The 18,817-nt window shown below is 39.5% G+C and overlaps 2 protein-coding genes across 2 annotated transcripts in view; one reads left to right on the plus strand and one right to left on the minus strand.

Annotated features, from left to right (window-relative positions):
• The first annotated feature begins 1,767 nt into the window (after positions 1–1,767).
• LOC134746540 (NADH dehydrogenase [ubiquinone] 1 beta subcomplex subunit 5, mitochondrial) lies at positions 1,768–3,682 on the plus strand. The gene is made up of 3 exons (XM_063680953.1): positions 1,768–1,963; positions 2,147–2,357; positions 3,401–3,682. The coding sequence occupies exons 1-3, from the start codon at positions 1,809–1,811 to the stop codon at positions 3,605–3,607; spliced, it is 573 nt and encodes a 190-aa protein (XP_063537023.1). The 5' UTR covers positions 1,768–1,808; the 3' UTR covers positions 3,608–3,682.
• Positions 3,683–4,180: 498 nt separating this feature from the next.
• Positions 4,181–18,817, minus strand: part of LOC134746538 (protein split ends) — a 108,750-nt gene continuing 94,113 nt past the window's right edge. The window contains exons 4-8 of the mRNA XM_063680950.1: positions 15,453–15,650; positions 14,970–15,096; positions 14,547–14,737; positions 13,969–14,123; positions 4,181–6,915 (exon numbers count right to left, since the gene is read on the minus strand). Coding sequence (XP_063537020.1) covers positions 6,447–6,915; positions 13,969–14,123; positions 14,547–14,737; positions 14,970–15,096; positions 15,453–15,650 — 1,140 coding nt within the window. The 3' untranslated portion in view covers positions 4,181–6,446. The remainder of the gene's footprint in view (positions 6,916–13,968; positions 14,124–14,546; positions 14,738–14,969; positions 15,097–15,452; positions 15,651–18,817) is intronic.

Here is an 18,817-nt window from a genome sequence, read left to right on the forward strand (position 1 = left end):
TTTTTTGCCAGACTGTACATATATGTGTCGTTTTCAAGCAAAAGGTACCACATTGTCGCTTGCCATAAGAACGCTCTGACAAATTTTTCGAATAACGATACAAGCAATTTTCGTCCTTATGGTAAGCGACAATGGGGTACTTTTTGATTGAAAACGTCACATATAGTTGGTCAAGCAAATCTTGTCACTAGAAAAAGGCGGCAAGTTTATGACATGTAGGCGCGAAGTCCCATAGAAAATTTGAATATCGCGCCTTTTTCTACTGACAAGATTTGCTTGACCAACTATATGTATAATTTATAGAGGGCCCTCCACACTCATGCGCGAATCACGGCGCGAAGCTGCGAGCGTAAGTGTGGCGTCGATTTCGCAGATTGTTCACGCCTTCGCGCCTACTTCCCCGTTTTTTGTCGGTTTATTAGCCCGCGTCAAAGGAGGCGCGAAGCGCGAACTGGCAAGCCTCCACATTACACACTATTTTGACTCATATGTGGCAAGATAAATAATAATTATATAAAACAAAATAGAAAAATAGCTTAATCACGTATGATGCCATAGATAACTAGCAGTTAAGCTCGATCAGCTGGTGCTTTTCCGCCATCTTGGTGAGAACCAAACTGCGAAATCGCCGTGAAGTTTGCGAGTGTGGAGTCATACGTCAACGTCGCGACATGTTCTCTCCGCGAAGTCGCGCCGCGATTCACGCACATAGTCTGGAGGGGCCTTAAGAAGCAATGATGTGTATTGCCAAGATAATTTTGGAGAGTTAAATGCTTTCTACATAATAATTCCCACTGTTTATATTTATTTACTTTATTGCTTGCAGATCTTTGTCATGTGTTCTAAGCCTTTCTGTAACTGCTATTCACTGACGGAAATGGCTCAACAGACTTTATCATAGACTTAGTATTACATAGATAAAGTATACGCGTGCGCCCGTGCGGGACAGAACATACGCAATGCGACAAAATTAAAAACACGTTTTAACATTCCTGACAACATGCTAAAAACAACCTACGTAATTTGGTCGGATTATTTGTTGCCCACCATTAACAATACTAAATTTACAGTGGGAATAAAAATATGTGAGACTGTGACAAAGACAAACAATAATAGCGCTTTTTCTGCTACTCCAACTGAAAATTCCATAAGTGCATCTCATTCGGTCATCTGGCCCCTCCCCTCCCGCATTTCATCTCTATATTATTGCACCTCTATGGACTTTATAAAATCTTCATATTGACCGGATTTCTGGCTGTGAGATCACTGAGACTGAAATGGTATGGTTTAAAAAAAAATCGTTGTCTATGGTTATTCATTTTATTACAAATTACAAAATGTAGGCGCGAAGGGTTATTGTCCCATTGAAAATTTGAATTTCGCGCCTTTTTTTACTGACAAGCTTGTTTGACCTTTGACCTGCTATAAAACTGAATATTATACTAACAGTAAAAATAATTGCTTATCCATGACATTCACCTAAAATGTTATAATATGGTTATAATGCTAATTAAATTTGCCGCCTTTTTCTACTGACAAGATTTGCTTGACCACCTACTTATAGTTTGTCAAGGGACCGTCTCATTTCGGGCGTAGACAAAGAGAGTCATACTGTCTTGCATTGGTGCTGGCGCCCAGAAGAATGGGATGAGTGTAGTTTTTTTGTTCTTATTTACTGACAAGATTTGCTTGACCAACTATATATTTTTACAATTTTGATTATTGCCATGTGACATATGGCTAATTGGCTATTCTTGGATTTCAACTTTGGCAACATGGTGTATATGTCAAAATAGTAGTCAATAAAAATGGTATCTTGGAGTGCTTTAGGCCGATCTTTCGGCATTAGTTTACTTAAAAATCAAGGCACTAAGCCAAACGTACTCCAAAATGTGAAACTATCAACTAACAAAGCCCTATTTGGCGGCCATGAACACAAGACAATGCCACTGCAGCCATCAAGGTACGGTCCTACTGACAGTGATTACCTAACCATTAGCTATTTGTTATGAAATGTTCAAATGCTTAACTTAAAGCGCATTTAAAACGTATGTGAAATATGTACATGTAGCGTTAAAACTAGTTTATAATTTCGGCTAATTTAGCGGTTTTCCGTGAATAATAAAAACATAACCTACATTTTCAGATGGCAATACATCAAGTTCAAGGATATGTTCCACTACTACACCCTGTTGGGGCTGATCCCCGTGGGGCTGATCATCTTCTACACGAACGTGTTCATTGGGCCGGCGCAGCTGGAGCCCATCCCCGATGGGTACAGCCCTAAACACTGGGAGTACCATCGCCATCCCATCACGAGGTTTATTGCGCGCTACATCCACAACAGCCCTCAGCAGGTAAACAGCAGCACCATACTTACAAATTACCAAATGTCTGAACATTATATCAAATTCCCGCACCCAAGACCCCGAGTCTTGGGTGCGGGAATTTATTGCGTTATCCAAAAAATAGGTAAAAACTGTAAAAACAAACTATTTTAACATTTATAAGCACATTTGGAGCTTACTACCTATTTTTAATTCATACTTTGGTAATTATTTTACAATAAACAAAGTTGTTAATATGTACATGAAATCATTCCTGCACCCAAAACCCTAATGTATGATTATCATTGATTTCTCTTAAGTATTCTGCTTCTTTAGACACCTTGAAAGTATGGGAGATGATAGTGTAGTAGAGTAAGGGTATGTAGGACATCCAAGTGGGACTTGTAATTATGGCTGGTGGATATTGTTGCGAACGCAACCTTTTATTTGTATAATGCAGTAGCTAAACGCAGCTGTCGGGCTTGCTTACTATGCGGAGGCTTTTTTAAAAGCACCAATAGGAGCGCTCCACATAACTTGTATCGCGGCCAATTAGAGGCACCTAAATTTAGACTACCTTTTTACTATTCAAAATTAGCTTAATCACTCTTGCATCAGCCTCCATACCATTACTACCACTTATGCACCCTTTAACCCTTTTCGTCAACTGTACCTCGTAGCCAACCATAGAGAAACCTGTACTGTACATAATTTAACACCACAATTTTATTGTACCTATGTTTTCACAAATAAAAAATATTCTGATTCTGATTCTAACCAGCACCTATATATTCAAGACTACACGTTTACTTCGAATCAAAGTCTTTTTATTTGTCGTCGAGACCTGCATGGCGGCTACAGATATTGATGTGAAAAGTGGCCCAGTATAGGTTAAAAGGATATTTCTCTTTATTTTACTTTACTTCCACACAACTGAATCGAAAGAAAAATTTACTATATCCACGAGTAATAAGTAAATCAAAACGCCAAGTAGACGAGAAGCAAAAGTGTATTTTATTTTGCCTCAAAATGAATTGTTCTACTAACTATATCATTTTAATGGCATATTTCAGGAATACGAAAAATTCATGCACTGGATCGATGAGGAACAGCAGAAGGTCAAGCTCCGTAAACTAGAGTCGGAAATCCAAGCCAAGATGGCAGAACGTCAAGATTACCAGGCATACTACTACCGCCCCATGGTCAACAAATACCTCCGCATTGAGAAGAAGATCAGCGATGAAATGCAGGAGCGCATCGGTGATGACTACAAAGATTAAGCAACTCAGTGATGTTAGTATAATAGTTCAAGTGATTTGTTACATGTAGATAATAAACTATGAATTGTTGCTTAATTTTCTGTTTCACTGTGAAATGGTGTCATGATTTGTATGGCTCTCTATTTGAAACAGGACATAAAGAAGCTTTAGAAAGGATACTGCTATAAATAATCCAAAGTAATCCATTAAATTGGACACTGCAGAAGACCAAAGGGGTTCTCTGTCAGTTACACTTTATAAAGTAGTGGCATATTTGCAAATAACATCATGCAATGACAGACTAAACTGGTGTTTTGACAGTTTAATATCAGGAATATACCACAGCTATAAAATATATATAAATCTCTCTCATAAAATGTATATTTTAACTAATATAATGGAAATTCAATCATTGTGAACGTCCCAAAAAGTTTCGTGTCCTGTTTGACTTAGACAGTTGCATACATGCTTAGTGTGAAGGGCCTCCCATCCAGTTTATATGTCAATACAGTCAGGTTTACTATGACATGTGTAACTTAATATATGAGACTGCAATACTTTGTCGAATTTTGGGCAAATAAAAAACTGCAAACATATGGTAACATTGTTATTTATTTTACAGGAAAATTCTAACGATTGACAATAAATTCCAACAGTTGGAATCCTTACAAAATTAATATTCAACACTTAACTAGCACTTTAATGCTACATGCGGTTTGATATGATTCTCTACGCGTTTAATCTTACAATGGGTTAAAATATGATGCTATTTTATTTGTAAATGAAAATGACAATGGTAAGAATTTTAATTGTACCATACCTATTGATCTCTTTGTTTTAGAAAACACTTTCTTGGCCCGTTCAAGACCAACGCTATAACCGCGAAAACCGAAATTGGTCTTTCTCTGTTACTCTGTGTTGCCTTCATTTGAGTAAAAGAGAAAGATCCCCGCAATTTGCGAATTTCGGTTTTCGCGCTAGGCCCTCAGGGGGTCTAGCCAAGGTGACAATCGTTCATAGAAAACGCAAATTGAAACTTAAATAATGTATGGAAATTGTCACGTGACTTTTTCTTTTCGTTTCGCGTTTGTCGATGTACGATGGTCATTTTGGCTAGGGTCTGAGGACTCCCAGGGAATATTTACGCAACATCCCGTCAATAAAACGATTGTCTCTTTCCGTCTTTTTGACATTTGTATTTGTTAGACAAAGACAAAATTTAACTGAGGTTTGCCATACTGGAGTTGAATGGGGCATGGGGGGTTAATTTATAATATTTTTTTCCTTGTACCTTTCACGTTCCTTGTAGTTGCGTATAGTGTGATTGGCAAGCAGTTGCAGGTTCCATACTTCCAAGACAGTAAATTGTGGTTCAAATGCTAGGGTACCTTTTTGGCATAATTAGTAGGTACTTGTCATTGTCACAGCTCTGAAGTCTCAATCCATCGTGATAGAGGTAAATATATGAGTGAGTCTGTAATGGGTATTTCACTTTAGGCAATAGTATGGATGATAATATATTTTTAGTCGTTTGATTCTTCTTTTGACAGATATCAAATCAGTATTCATAACAAATATTCCCATAATAAGTTTTATTGTATACTTTTGTGTATTATAATTAATATTAAAATGATGAAAAAATAATTGACTAAATATACATAATATAAGCTTTACTTACAGACAAACTAAGTACAAGAAATTAGTACCTATGTAGTCAAATGTGGCGTTCTTAGGGGAATGAGATCTAAAGGCAAGTGTTGCGACAGACAGTCGAAGACAGCCCAGTGTAAGGCTGCGTTTCCACCAGAGACGTGCGAGATTGTGTTTGTTAAGAACCAATAGGGTATTGTCCACTAGAGTTGCGTTGAGCGAGGATAGGTAAATGAAATGATTCTATTGGTTTTGAACATACATCCCTCGCTACACATCTCTGGTGGAAACGCAGCCTAATCGCGCCCTAAGTGCGACTAGCGCGCGATAAGGGTGTTTCTAATAGTCGCGTAAATAAATAAATAAATTCGGACGGCTCGTGCTAAACAAAAAGTATCGTCGGAGTCGGCTAGGATATAAGCGTCGCATTTAAACTCAAGAGTTACGAAAATGGGTCACTTTGCAAGGACATTATCATGCAAAACGACTCTTTTTCGTTGCTCGTGAGTGTATATGGGAGTATATAATAAAAGTATCTGTCGCACTTAGGCCCCTTTCCCTGAGATCGTCACAAATAAACATTTGGCGGCGCCGGATGCACAAAGCTCTTAACTACTCTTTGTTACACAAGTAAATTACAAAACGATATGATTGCTTTATCCCATTCGTTCAGTCTTCACAGTTTGTAGAGTTCCAACTATGACCCAACTAATGTACCTATTAGATTGCTTCTCATAATTAAAGATCTTACAACTAAACATTCCTAATTTAAACAACAGATTTCTGCTTGTAACAAAAGTATAAAAAAATAAAAGTTCTATAAATGAGTATCAAAGCAACGACTAATGAAGTAACGTAACACATTTCACGGTTTATACGTCCTATTTGTTATTGTAGTTAATCATAATTGTGTTTTATGGACTATTTAGTATTGTTGAATACGTTCTATTAAAATTGTTTTACGATTCCCTCAATAAGGGTCTCCCTACATGCGGATTCGGCCTGTCTGCGCAATAAGAGCGAAAAAATTGTCATTCAGCTCGGCTCACGGCGCGGCGCCTGTCGACGCGCCGACGCCTTTTTCGCTCTTATTGCGTAGTAACAAAGGTTTTTTTCTACCGCGTCAATATATTTGGGGAGACCCTTACAATACCCGAATCTAGTTTCTAGACAGCTACATGTACTACGTTGTAAAAATTTTAACGGTTCTTCATTTGTTTTTCTCCTTTTCCGCTTGCGCCGCAAGCTTTGCTTCCTTCTTGGCTTTCTTCTTTTCTTCCTTCGCTAATAGTTTGGCCTGACGTTCTTCTTCTTTGGCTAAGAGTTTAGCTTGTCTCTCTTCCTCTTTAGCCAGCTTGTTCGCTTCTTTCTTAGCTTCCTTTTCCGCTTTTAGCCTTAGCTTCTCTTCCTTCTTTCGCTCCGCTATCTCGTTCTTTCTGTTGTCAGTGCTTTCATCTTTCTTGTTCTTATCTTCTTGATTTGTAGACTCTTCCTCTTTCTTTTTCTTATCTTCTTTTTTGGGCTTAGTTTTGGGGTTATCCTTTTTCCGTTCAGTCTCTTTGCTGTGATCTCTGGATTTGGGCGGGTCGTCTTTGCTCGGCGCTTTGAGTGGTCGAAAGAAGTGGTCCGTGTTTTTTTGCGGTGACGTTTCTAACTGTGTTACTATTTTTTGGGCGCATCTGTAACAAGAAAGAATACCTAATAAGAAAACAATTCAATTAGATTAAGGTATTAAACTACCTTTTTAAAGAGTAATATTAATCGAGTTGGAAAGCACAACCAAATTATAGTTTCAGTTCAAACTTAAAAAAATACAGTTCTTCGCCCAAAAGTGGAGCATGTGATGTGTATTTTTCGTACTTGTTGTCTGGGTACCTACTCTGTCTGAGTGGTGGCTATAAGTTAATTAATTTATTACCTAAGAACTATTGCCGAAGAATTTTCATTTCGCATAAAAATCTAGATAGAAAATCCCGGTCTACCCGTTGAGTTTATTGTAAGTTGTGTACGTCTTCTTTTCCAGCCAGAGTCTGTCCCACCGCTCTGCCGTGTCAGACGTATCTCTGCTATCTTTAGATAGCAGAGATACGCCTAACCAGTGCTTAATGAAACTAGACACTATGCTTTATATAATACTTAAACAAAATTTCAAAAAATGTCTTTAGTTACTGAGATATTTCATGTTTTAAGATAGACGTTTTCGAATTTTTGGACATTGAGTTATGCGTATCTCTTCTAACTCAAGTTAGAATAATTATGCGTAACTCTTCGCAGTTTTTTTACGGCAAACTGGATATCTACTATCTCGAGTTATCATAGTTTCGCGTAACCACACGCAGGTAGTACGACGATAGGCGGCTCGCGGTTAGGCGGGGGGCGGGGCGCGGAGGGAGCGGCTCGTCGCTCCTTGCCACGTGTATTTGTTTATTTGTGTCGTTTTCAAGCAAAAGGTACCACATTGTCGCTTATCATAAGGACATTCTGACAGGTTTTTCGTATAAAGATACAAGCAATTTTCGTCCTTATGGTAAGCGACAATGTGGTACCTTTTGATTGAAAACGTCACATTTACATTTCATTACGTACGTAATATTGACCCGGTTAAGTTAGCGTTCCGGTGTTTTTTTATGTTGTTTGTTCAAAATATGATAAATTAGTCTTTGAAATGAGTTTTTTACGAAGTAAAGCCTTGTTACGAATGTGTAGTGATAGAAATGTGGTAGAAAACAAAGGTTGTGCGACTAATTATCTTAGCTAATCCAGGCGCGGATCCACCGTTGTGGGCAAGATGGGCATGCCCACAACCTTTTTTACACTTTCACGGTATATTGAGATCGATAGGCCTTCATAAAATAAAAAATAAAAACAATGAATCGTGCGTGATTCGGAACGCAGCAAAGAGCCATAGACAAAAATGGTGATACTTTTTGTCACATTTTTACAACATATTATCTGTTTCTTTTTGGCGCATGAATATGTATTAGAAAAAAAGAGATGACTACTGGTTGGAAGCGCGCACTCGCGCAGACCATAGACAATAGACAGATCTACTAATTTAAAAGCAAGAGTGTATTGAGTTGTATGCATGCACATGTAGATTCCCGCCAAAATGCCAAAAGTTCCGAGGCAAGCCGCCATTCTTGAAAAGTTTTTTGTTAATGTCAGTCAGGGTAAAATAGCTGTTAGTGTGATTGTTGTTTCGACACAATGGTAAGTTATTTTAATGAAATTATTGCTATTTTACCGCTCTAATGCAATGCCTTACTCTATATATCATTTGTAACTTTATTTTAACTTTGTTTTTTGGTCATTTCGGCCAGGGTTTACCTAAACAATCAGAGCAATTTATCGCTCTGATTGTTTCTCGACGTGTAAGTAAGCTACTCTATGTATATTACTTTTATAATAAAACAAAGTTACAAATTATCCAATAAAATATTCATTACCTACATTGTTTATCGATTTATTATTTGTACCTATGATATTTCGTGTTGTGTGTGATTTGTTTTCTTGAGGGGGTTTTTTGGCGTCTTCTAGTCAATGACTAAGTAAATATCTTGAAAATTAAATCCTACAACTACTCACGCAGCTGTGCAATAAGTATATATTTATGGGGCATATCATGCTATCTCGACTGAACATTTAGATTTAAAAAATTTTATTGGGTAGATTCTTTATGTACCTAGTCAAATATAAAATAATTTACCTACATATTTAGTGGTCGATTGAGTAGTAATGGAATACCTCATACTATAGGGAAATAAGTCAGCTAAGCGTAAATACGTTTACTAAGTATTAGGTTCAAGGGAGTTTAAAAATTATTCATAATACGTATGTATTATTAGTAATTTTCAAACTTTACCATACTATATATTAAGTAAGGAAACTGGTATATGGAGTACTCTATGCTTACTTATTTATCTAAGATTTGTACCCTAACATCAAAATGTTTTTACAAATATTAGCAACTCTCCCGGTTAGCATTGCTACCGCAGAGAGATCTTTTTCTACTCTTCGCAGAGTAAAATCTTGGTTGCGGGCCTCAATGGCAGAGGAAAGGTTATCCGGGCTAGCTCTCCTGAATATACATAAAGATACGAACCTAGATATAGATCAAATAATCAACGTTTTCGCAAAAAAGAAACGTAAGCTTGAATTTGTAATTTAAGTATATACTTCAATAGCAAAATCAAACTTACGTTTGGGTGCTCCCACAGTTATACCTCGTTACCTCGCGCGTAAAATGATGATGCCTATGACAGTTCATTTTTGTATGGAACAGCTGTCACGTAAAATGTTCGTACACTTTTTTGGAAGTATAGCACATTCGTTTATTTAGAAATGTACTAATTAACTAATAAAAATACGGTATAAACATAAAATATTTCTTATCTTAAGTTCTTAAGCCTATTCAAATTTGACTTTGGAAAGTAGGTAAAGGTGTAAAACTGAGTCAAAAGTAGTACCTTAGTAATAAATGTAATAAATAGATATATATTGATTATAGTCTAGCATGACTTAATTCCTTTTAATGCAACTTATAGATTATGAAAAGCTCTGACAACTAAGTAATCCACAAATTAGCTGTCTATCATTTATGATTTTTTACTTAGCCTCCTTGGGCTTACCGTGGGACTTAGTCAATCTGTGTAAGAATGTCCTATAATATTTATTCATTTATTTACTTACGCAAAAGGCTAAAATGTAAAATTCTTACTTTTTCATAACCTCGATACGAATGACTCCCTGTATACATAAGTATATAACAGATTGGCTCAAATATTTTTTTGCAAAAAAATATTGTAAACAAAGAGAGTGGTGCAAAACTGAATCATTGCAAATAAATATGTATGAAGCAGACCACTGATTAATTTTTGCACGTAGTATTTATTTTTGCAATAATTACTAGATTTAAGATTTGAGAGAATTGCTGTTTATTATAAGACGCGTTACAATAACAAAACAAATTAATAATAAAATTTTATAGGAATGTAAATAGGTATAGTGTTGTAGCACTATACCTATTTACATAAAAAAATCCTATATTTTTTTTTAAAGTTCCTACTTAAACCAACTTGTCTGAATTATATTGGTTAAAAAGGAGTAGTTATATTACTAATCATCAGTCATGATCATTATCTTTAATTTCTATTTAAGTAAAAAAAATTAAACTAATTATCTATTTTTAGTTCATGTACGTATAATAACATCCGTCAAAGGATATTTATGAAGATCTTAGAAGTTTTGTTATGAAAAAAAAAATAGACTACCCGACTACCCGCCAATCATACCTCTATGATTGGTGCAAAACATGGTAATAACTTTTTAAAGATAAAATTCAACATCCTATTTTCAAATTACTCAAAATGAGAAATAATTTACAGCACACATAATTGCTTACCAAATTCGTATACCTACATTTAAGATTCATTTCAAAGTAGAGTAGAATGCGGTTCGGTTTAGCATCTAACTGTAAATAAAGTTATTTAATGTAAAATGTATACTAGCGTTTAATTTAATTTGATATCATTTGAAGTAGCCGAAATTTCATCAAATCGGTTCAGTAGTTGTAAATTAAGTCTCGCCTGGTGCATGTCACTTGCTGGTCACACTACAATTTCCGAGACACCGTCAAGACACCGCCCAGTTTAGTGTCCCTATTGGCTTACTAGCTGTGGCTAGTATAGGAAACAAAAAAAAGATTGATTGAAATTGATTTGGAATTTAATCAAAACTGACTATTTAATTGGACGAAATCAGCTCTGAATTAATTCAAAGCCAAAGTCCTGATGCGCAGGAAAAAGGAAATAGGTAATCAAATTCAAAAGTCATTCATGACTCATAATTGCTTTATGAGCGAACTTAGAGTCGCACTTGGCCGATTTTCGGTTTTCGGGTGGCTGTGACCACAACCTTTTTTGAGGGCTGGATCCGCGCCTGAGCTAATCTCACTTTGTAATCATTGCTGAAAACCCTGTGAAAAACTAAACTATTTCGTTTTTTTTTTAAATCTTAAGATAACCTACATAGGTACTGAACTGTTTATCGTCGTCCGCTGTCTGTCATGAACTAGTCGTCAACTGGTCTTGTGATTATTGTCTAATTTTGAATTTAAATGTCGGTCGTTCCAAATGTTCCAATATTCCAAATATGTATGTCAGTCAGCCAGTCACCAAAAAAAGTCGTCAAAAATCTTAACGTAAATAAAAAATAAAAAATGACAAACACAAAATTAATTGAAATAACTGACAATATAATATAAGTAATGCACGAGTACTATCTTGTTACATACTTCTGTAGTAGTTTCTTTCTTCTGTAGAAGATAACTAATAAATGCATAAAAAGTAAGTAAAGTTATGAACATAATTTATAAAACATATTTTTTTACTCTTCTTTTCATTTTTATTACTAAAAGCAAGAAAAAGTTTCAAACAGTGTCAGTAGAGGCAAAATATTAGTTTAAACATATATTTGGATCGCTGGAGTGTCTTATTTTGAAATACATAGAAACGTATAGTTAATGATTCTGATTCTGAATAATTTTTTTGGAGTAACTGACCTTAATATTTTTACTATATATCTTCTAATACCCACAATAAATTTACACCAAACCTGAACCAAAACCTGAGTTCCACTAGATACAGCCGGGGTTCATCATCAGCTCTATCTTGGGTACTGCTCTCCCAAGTGCTCATCAAGGCGTGTCGGATGACCAAAACAGCGTTTGCCTACGTTGCACCAAACCTGAGTTCCACTAGGTACTACCAGGGTTCAGCATCAGCTTTATCTTGGGTACTGCTCTCCCAAGTGCTCATTAAGACGTGTTGGATGACCAAAACAGCGTGTGCCTATGTTACACCAAACCTGAGTTCCACTAGGTACAGCCGGAGTTCAGCATCAGCTCTATCTTGGGTACTGCTCTCCCAAGTGCTCATCAAGGCGTGTCGGATGACCAAAACAGCGTTTGCCTACGTTGCACCCAACCTAAGTTCCACTATTAGGTACAGCTCTCCCAAGTGCTCATCAAGGCGTGTCGGATGACCAAAAACAGCGTTTGCCTATGTTACACCAAACCTGAGTTCCAATAGGTACAGCCAGGGTTCAGCATCAGCTCTGTCTTAGGTACTGCTCTCCCAGTTGCTCATTAAGACGTGTTAGATGACCAAAACAGCGTATGCCTATGTTACACCAAACCTGAGTTCCACTAGGTACAGCCGGGGTTCAGCATCAGCTCTATCTTGGGTACTGCTCTCCCAAGTGCTCATCAAGGCGTGTCGGATGACCAAAACAGCGTTTGTCTACGTTGCACCAAACCTGAGTTCCACTAGGTACAGCCAGGGTTCAGCATCAGCTTTGTCTTGGGTACTGCTCCCCCAACTACTCATTAAGACGTGTTGGATGACCAAAACAGCGTGTGCCTATGTTGCACCAAACCTGAGTTCCACTAGGTACAGCCAGGGTTCAGCATCAGCTCAGATCTATGTATACTAAAACCTTCTCCAAAATGTAACAAACATTTTTCTGAATACCGCATCAAACTCAGTTCAGCCAAACGCGAGATAATCTCGGACAAACATACGGGTCAAACTGAGAACCTTTTTTTAAGGCGGTTAAAAATTTTGGAGTAACTGACCTTCTGCCGTTAATTCCGCCTTTTACACTTACTGGGATTAAATATAAAATAAAGTACATACAAACAAACACACACATACACACACACACACACACACATACATACATACATACATACATACATACATACATACATACAGACATACATACGTACATACATACATACATACATACATACATACATACATACATACATACATACATACATACATACATACATACATACATACATACATACATACATACATACATACATACATACATACATACATACATACATGCAATACATGCAAACGCGATTAAACATAAGGCTCTTTCCACCATACGATTGATCTACTTTATAACCAATGATGTAAGGACTGATGGAAATCGGGCTCCTTGTATGTAATGTGAGTTAGCACAATATAAAATGGATTATCTTGTGTAGTCTGGTTACGCGTTTTACTAGGAGCACTAATACAACGAACTCTTACAACTTAAGATAAAAGAACTACGCGTGACCACCTCAATATTCCCCATGCCCTGGTTACACGTTTTACTAGAAGTTGATACAATGTAGTCTTCTAACTTTAGATAAACGAAAACCGCAATAAGCCCGCGAGCCGTGGCCACGCGAAATAGTATGAGCGCTCATACAACGAACTCATCTAACTTTAAGTTAGCATAGTTACGCGCAACCACCAAATGTATGAAACAGTGGTTACGCCAAACTATGTTTATGCGTTTATTTCAAAAACTATGTACTTTTACAAAAAAAAAGTAAAGAAATATTATTCTTCACGTCTATTGAAACACAAAACACATATTAAAAATGACAACTCAATAAACTCACGAAATATATGAGTTTATTAGTTTTCACGCTCACCAAAAACTTTAAAGTCGATTTACTCAAAACTATGTTTTTTGAGATAGCAGAGATACGTCTGACACGGCAGCGCTGTCACCATGAAGTAAAGACAAAGACAGCTAGGTATAGACTGATTTATTATTTTTAATAACCTACCCACACCATACATATTTATGAATATACTACACTGTGGTGTCGAGATGGTTAGTGAGAACCGTAGATATGTATAGTGGTTACTGGTTACAATGGTTACCTTATCCTAGTGGAGGCGGAGGCGGCGGCGCTCTCGCGGCGGCCCTCGCGGAACTCGCGCTGAAACTCGCGGATGGGGGGCAGCCGGCCCGACGGCTCGCCCGCCGGCCCCGGCCCGCCCGTGTAGCTGTGCACTTGGTAGTCTTGTAGGCGGGCCTGGAATAATGACAACATTGGTCAGCTCAGAGCGATCGCTCAACATAGACTCGACTAGAATATTATAGGTAATTAAATTTATCATCTGTACTGTATTCTAGTTGTTATGAGTAGTTTTCACTGACTATGAGACTTCATGGTGCCATAGGATAGGGGTACCTATAGGTTAGTTAGGCAGATCGATCATTAGAAGCGGTTTACGTCGTCATAAAAACGCTGACCCGGACGAAGCCCGCGACACAGCGGCCACATTCAACTTCAGATTTGGCCTCAAGGTAGCAGGGGAGCTTTATCGATTTTATTACTTTTTCCTCACAATTCCTAATACACCATAGTTATTTCCTTACCTTTATGATGCTGCGAACAAGGCGGGAAGGTCATGGGCCAGTGCGGCGGTTACTAACACTATTATAGTTACTATACCTTCATGCTATGATGCTGCGAGCGCCGCAGCGAATTAGATGCAGGCTGCCTAGCTCTCGGTGGGGCGGTCGCGGGGGCCGAGGCACGCGGCACGGCGCCCAGACAGGCTCCACCGCATTTGGCGCCACCGCAGAGTTTCGTCGAGCAGCCGGCGCTCACGCCGCCGCTGTTTGACGATACGGAAGACACTCCTGGAAGTTTACAAGTTGTTAATGATTATTAAGTCAAGATCGGCAGACTGATCGAATAGCTGGTATGGGCAGTTAATTACAGGGAAGTTCCGTAAAACATTGTTACTCGATCAGTACTTGGTCATTTCATTAGAATAATATTTATATTAGGTATAATTGCAGTGATGCCAGAAACGAATCAGGTAAAGGATAATGACTGAACCCTATGGTTTGCGACTACCGCTATACTGACCGGAGAGGGAAGACTCGCCGCTGGTCACAGAGTAAAGCGAAGCGGAGGCGGGCACGGAGCGCGCGCCCACCGAGTAACTGGAGACGGAGCCCGGCACGCCCCATGATTTGCCGCTGCCGCTTGACACCTGTAAGCACACAAAATTCTCTTAAATAGGTACGTCGGCTAGTTATCATCGTCAATTCTAATTTGTACATATAATTTTATTAAAGTGCCATTTATTTGATAATAAGACGGGAAAGTATCAGTTACCAACAGTGAAAAGGAAATGCGTTATGGACACATACGAGTAATTAAATGCCTGTTCGGTGAGAAGTTGATCAGTTGATGGGCGGAATGGGCGCACAGTGGTGAGGCGCCGATCAGAATGCAGACGCAATTTGAATCTGATCTTTTGACTGTTTTGGCTACAATTTTATTTTGCCAACCTACATTGCTTGGCTATCAAAGGATCCTAAAGCATTCTAATAATTTTGTTCTTACCTGCCAGCTCTTGCTAGTGACCAACCGCGGCGCCTGCCGCAGCCGCAGGATCTTGGCGCGGCAGATGACGCAGCGGAGTGGCAGCAGCCGTTGGCTGACGGCCATTTGGATGGTTTTCACGAAGCAGCGACGGCAGACCACGCGGTGCCCGCACGGCGAGGTCTGCATCGTCGCTTTCGCGTTCACGCATATTACACACTGGAACAATACGGCACACAAGTGAAAATAGGCACCTGGAAGATATACCTAAAAATAAAAATAAACCGGCTAAGTGCGAGTCGGACTATGGGTTCCGTACCATTACGCAAAAAAAACATGTTTGTTGTATGGGAGCCTCACTTAAATATTTATTTTATTCTGTTTTTAGTATTTGTTGTTAATGTTATAGCGGCAACAGAATACATCATCTGTAAAAATTTCAACTGTCTAGTCTAGCTATCACGGTTCATGAGATACAGCCTGGTGACAGACAGACAGAAAGACAACGGAGTCTTAGTAATAGGGTCACGTTTTTACCCTTTGGATAAGGAACCATAAAAACGAGTTAAAACAAGTCTGCTTAAAATAATGTATTACACTTTTTAATTTTATTTGTGGATATGATATACCTACATACAGTGTTGGCCGAACGCTAATGCCATTAACCATTAAAAATTAACAATTAAAAAGGTTAATGGCCATTAACCATTAGCCATTTAATTCGGATTAAAGTTAATTCGGATTAAAGTTAATTCGGATTAAATTTTTGAGACGTTAATGGCCATTGAAGTTAATTCGGATTAACTTTAATTCGGATTAACTTCAATGGCCATTAAAGTTTCAAAATATTAATTAGAATTACTCTCAATTAACGTCTAATAAAATTACATTCGTGATATTTTAAAATGAGACAGCAAAATGACCCTGACTGAACCCTGGCAGTAGTAGCAGTACCTCCCTACTACCTAGTAGAATTCTGGTTTGGTGCAGCACAGACATACGCGGTTTTGGTCATTTAAATCGTCTTGATGAGCACTTCGGAGAGCCGTACCCATGATAGAGCTGATGCTGAACCCTGGCGGTACCTAATGGATCTAAGGTTTGGTGCAACATAGGCACACGCTGTTTTAGTCATCCGACTCGTCTTGATGAGCACTTCGGAGAGCCATACCCATGATAGAGCTGATGCTGAACCCTGGCAGTACCTAATGGATCTAAGGTTTGGTGCAACATAGGCACACGCTGTTTTAGTCATCCGACTCGTCTTGATGAGCACTTAGGAGAGCAGTACCCATGATAGAGCTGATGCTGAACCCTGGCAGTACCTAGTGGATCTAAGGTTTGGTGCAACATAGGCACACGCTGTTTTAGTCACCCGACTCGTCTTGATGAGCACTTAGGAGAGCAGTACCCATAATGGAGCTGATGCTGAACCCTGGCAGTACCTAGCGGAACTAAGGTTTGGTGCAACATAGGCACACGCTGTTTTAGTCATCCGACTCGTCTTGATGAGCACTTAGGAGAGCAGTACCCATAATGGAGCTGATGCTGAACCCTGGCAGTACCTAGTGGATCTAAGGTTTGGTGCAACATAGGCACACGCTGTTTTAGTCACCCGACTCGTCTTGATGAGCACTTAGGAGAGCAGTACCCATGATAGAGCTGATGCTGAACCCTGGCAGTACCTAGTGGATCTAAGGTTTGGTGCAACATAGGCACACGCTGTTTTAGTCACCCGACTCGTCTTGATGAGCACTTAGGAGAGCAGTACCCATGATAGAGCTGATGCTGAACCCTGGCACTACCTAGTGGATCTAAGGTTTGGTGCAACATAGGCACACGCTGTTTTAGTCACCCGACTCGTCTTGATGAGCACTTAGAAGAGCGGTACCCATGATAGAGCTGATGCTGAACCCTGGCAGTACCTAGTGGATCTAAGGTTTGGTGCAACATAGGCACACGCTGTTTTAGTCACCCGACTCGTCTTGATGAGCACTTAGGAGAGCGGTACCCATGATAGAGCTGATGCTGAACCCTGGTAGTACCTAGTGGATCTAAGGTTTGGTGCAACATAGGCACACGCAGTTTTAGTCACCCGACTCGTCTTGATGAGCACTTAGGAGAGCAGTACCCATGATAGAGCTGATGCTGAACCCTGGCAGTACCTAATGGATCTAAGGTTTGGTGCAACATAGGCACACGCTGTTTTAGTCACCCGACTCGTCTTGATGAGCACTTAGGAGAGCGGTACCCATGATAGAGCTGATGCTGAACCCTGGCAGTACCTAGTGGATCTAAGGTTTGGTGCAACATAGGCACACGCAGTTTTAGTCACCCGACTCGTCTTGATGAGCACTTAGGAGAGCAGTACCCATGATAGAGCTGATGCTGAACCCTGGCAGTACCTAGTGGATCTAAAGTTTGGTGCAACATAGGCACACGCTGTTATAGTCACCCGACTCGTCTTGATGAGCACTTAGGAGAGCAGTACCCATAATGGAGCTGATGCTGAACCCCGGCAGTACCTAGCGGAACTAAGGTTTGGTGCAACATAGGCACACGCTGTTTTAGTCATCCGACTCGTCTTGATGAGCACTTAGGAGAGCAGTACCCATGATAGAGCTGATGCTGAACCCTGGCACTACCTAGTGGATCTAAGGTTTGGTGCAACATAGGCACACGCTGTTTTAGTCACCCGACTCGTCTTGATGAGCACTTAGGAGAGCAGTACCCATGATAGAGCCGATGCTGAACCCTGGCAGTACCTAGTGGATCTAAGGTTTGGTGCAACGTGCAACATAGGCACACGCTGTTTTAGTCACCCGACTCGTCTTGATGAGCACTTAGGAGAGTAGTACCCATGATAGAGCTGATGCTGAACCCTGGCAGTACCTAGTGGATCTAAGGTTTGGTGCAACATAGGCACGCGCTGTTTAGGTCATCCGACTCGTCTTGATGAGCACTTAGGAGAGCAGTACCCATGATAGAGCTGATGCTGAACCCTGGCAGTACCTAGTGGATCTAAGGTTTGGTGCAACATAGGCACGCGCTGTTTAGGTCGTCCGACTCGTCTTGATGAGCACTTAGGAGAGCAGTACCCATGATAGAGCTGATGCTGAACCCTGGCAGTACCTAGTGGATCTAAGGTTTGGTGCAACATAGGCACACGCTGTTTTAGTCACCCGACTCGTCTAGATGAGCACTTAGGAGAGCAGTACCCATGATAGAGCTGATGCTGAACCCTGGCAGTACCTAGTGGATCTAAGGTTTGGTGCAACGTGCAACATAGGCACACGCTGTTTTAGTCACCCGACTCGTCTTGATGAGCACTTAGGAGAGCAGTACCCATGATAGAGCTGATGCTGAACCCTGGCAGTACCTAGTGG

This window comes from Cydia strobilella, chromosome 13 (assembly GCF_947568885.1).
Source record: "Cydia strobilella chromosome 13, ilCydStro3.1, whole genome shotgun sequence".
Classification (NCBI taxonomy): domain Eukaryota; kingdom Metazoa; phylum Arthropoda; class Insecta; order Lepidoptera; family Tortricidae; genus Cydia; species Cydia strobilella.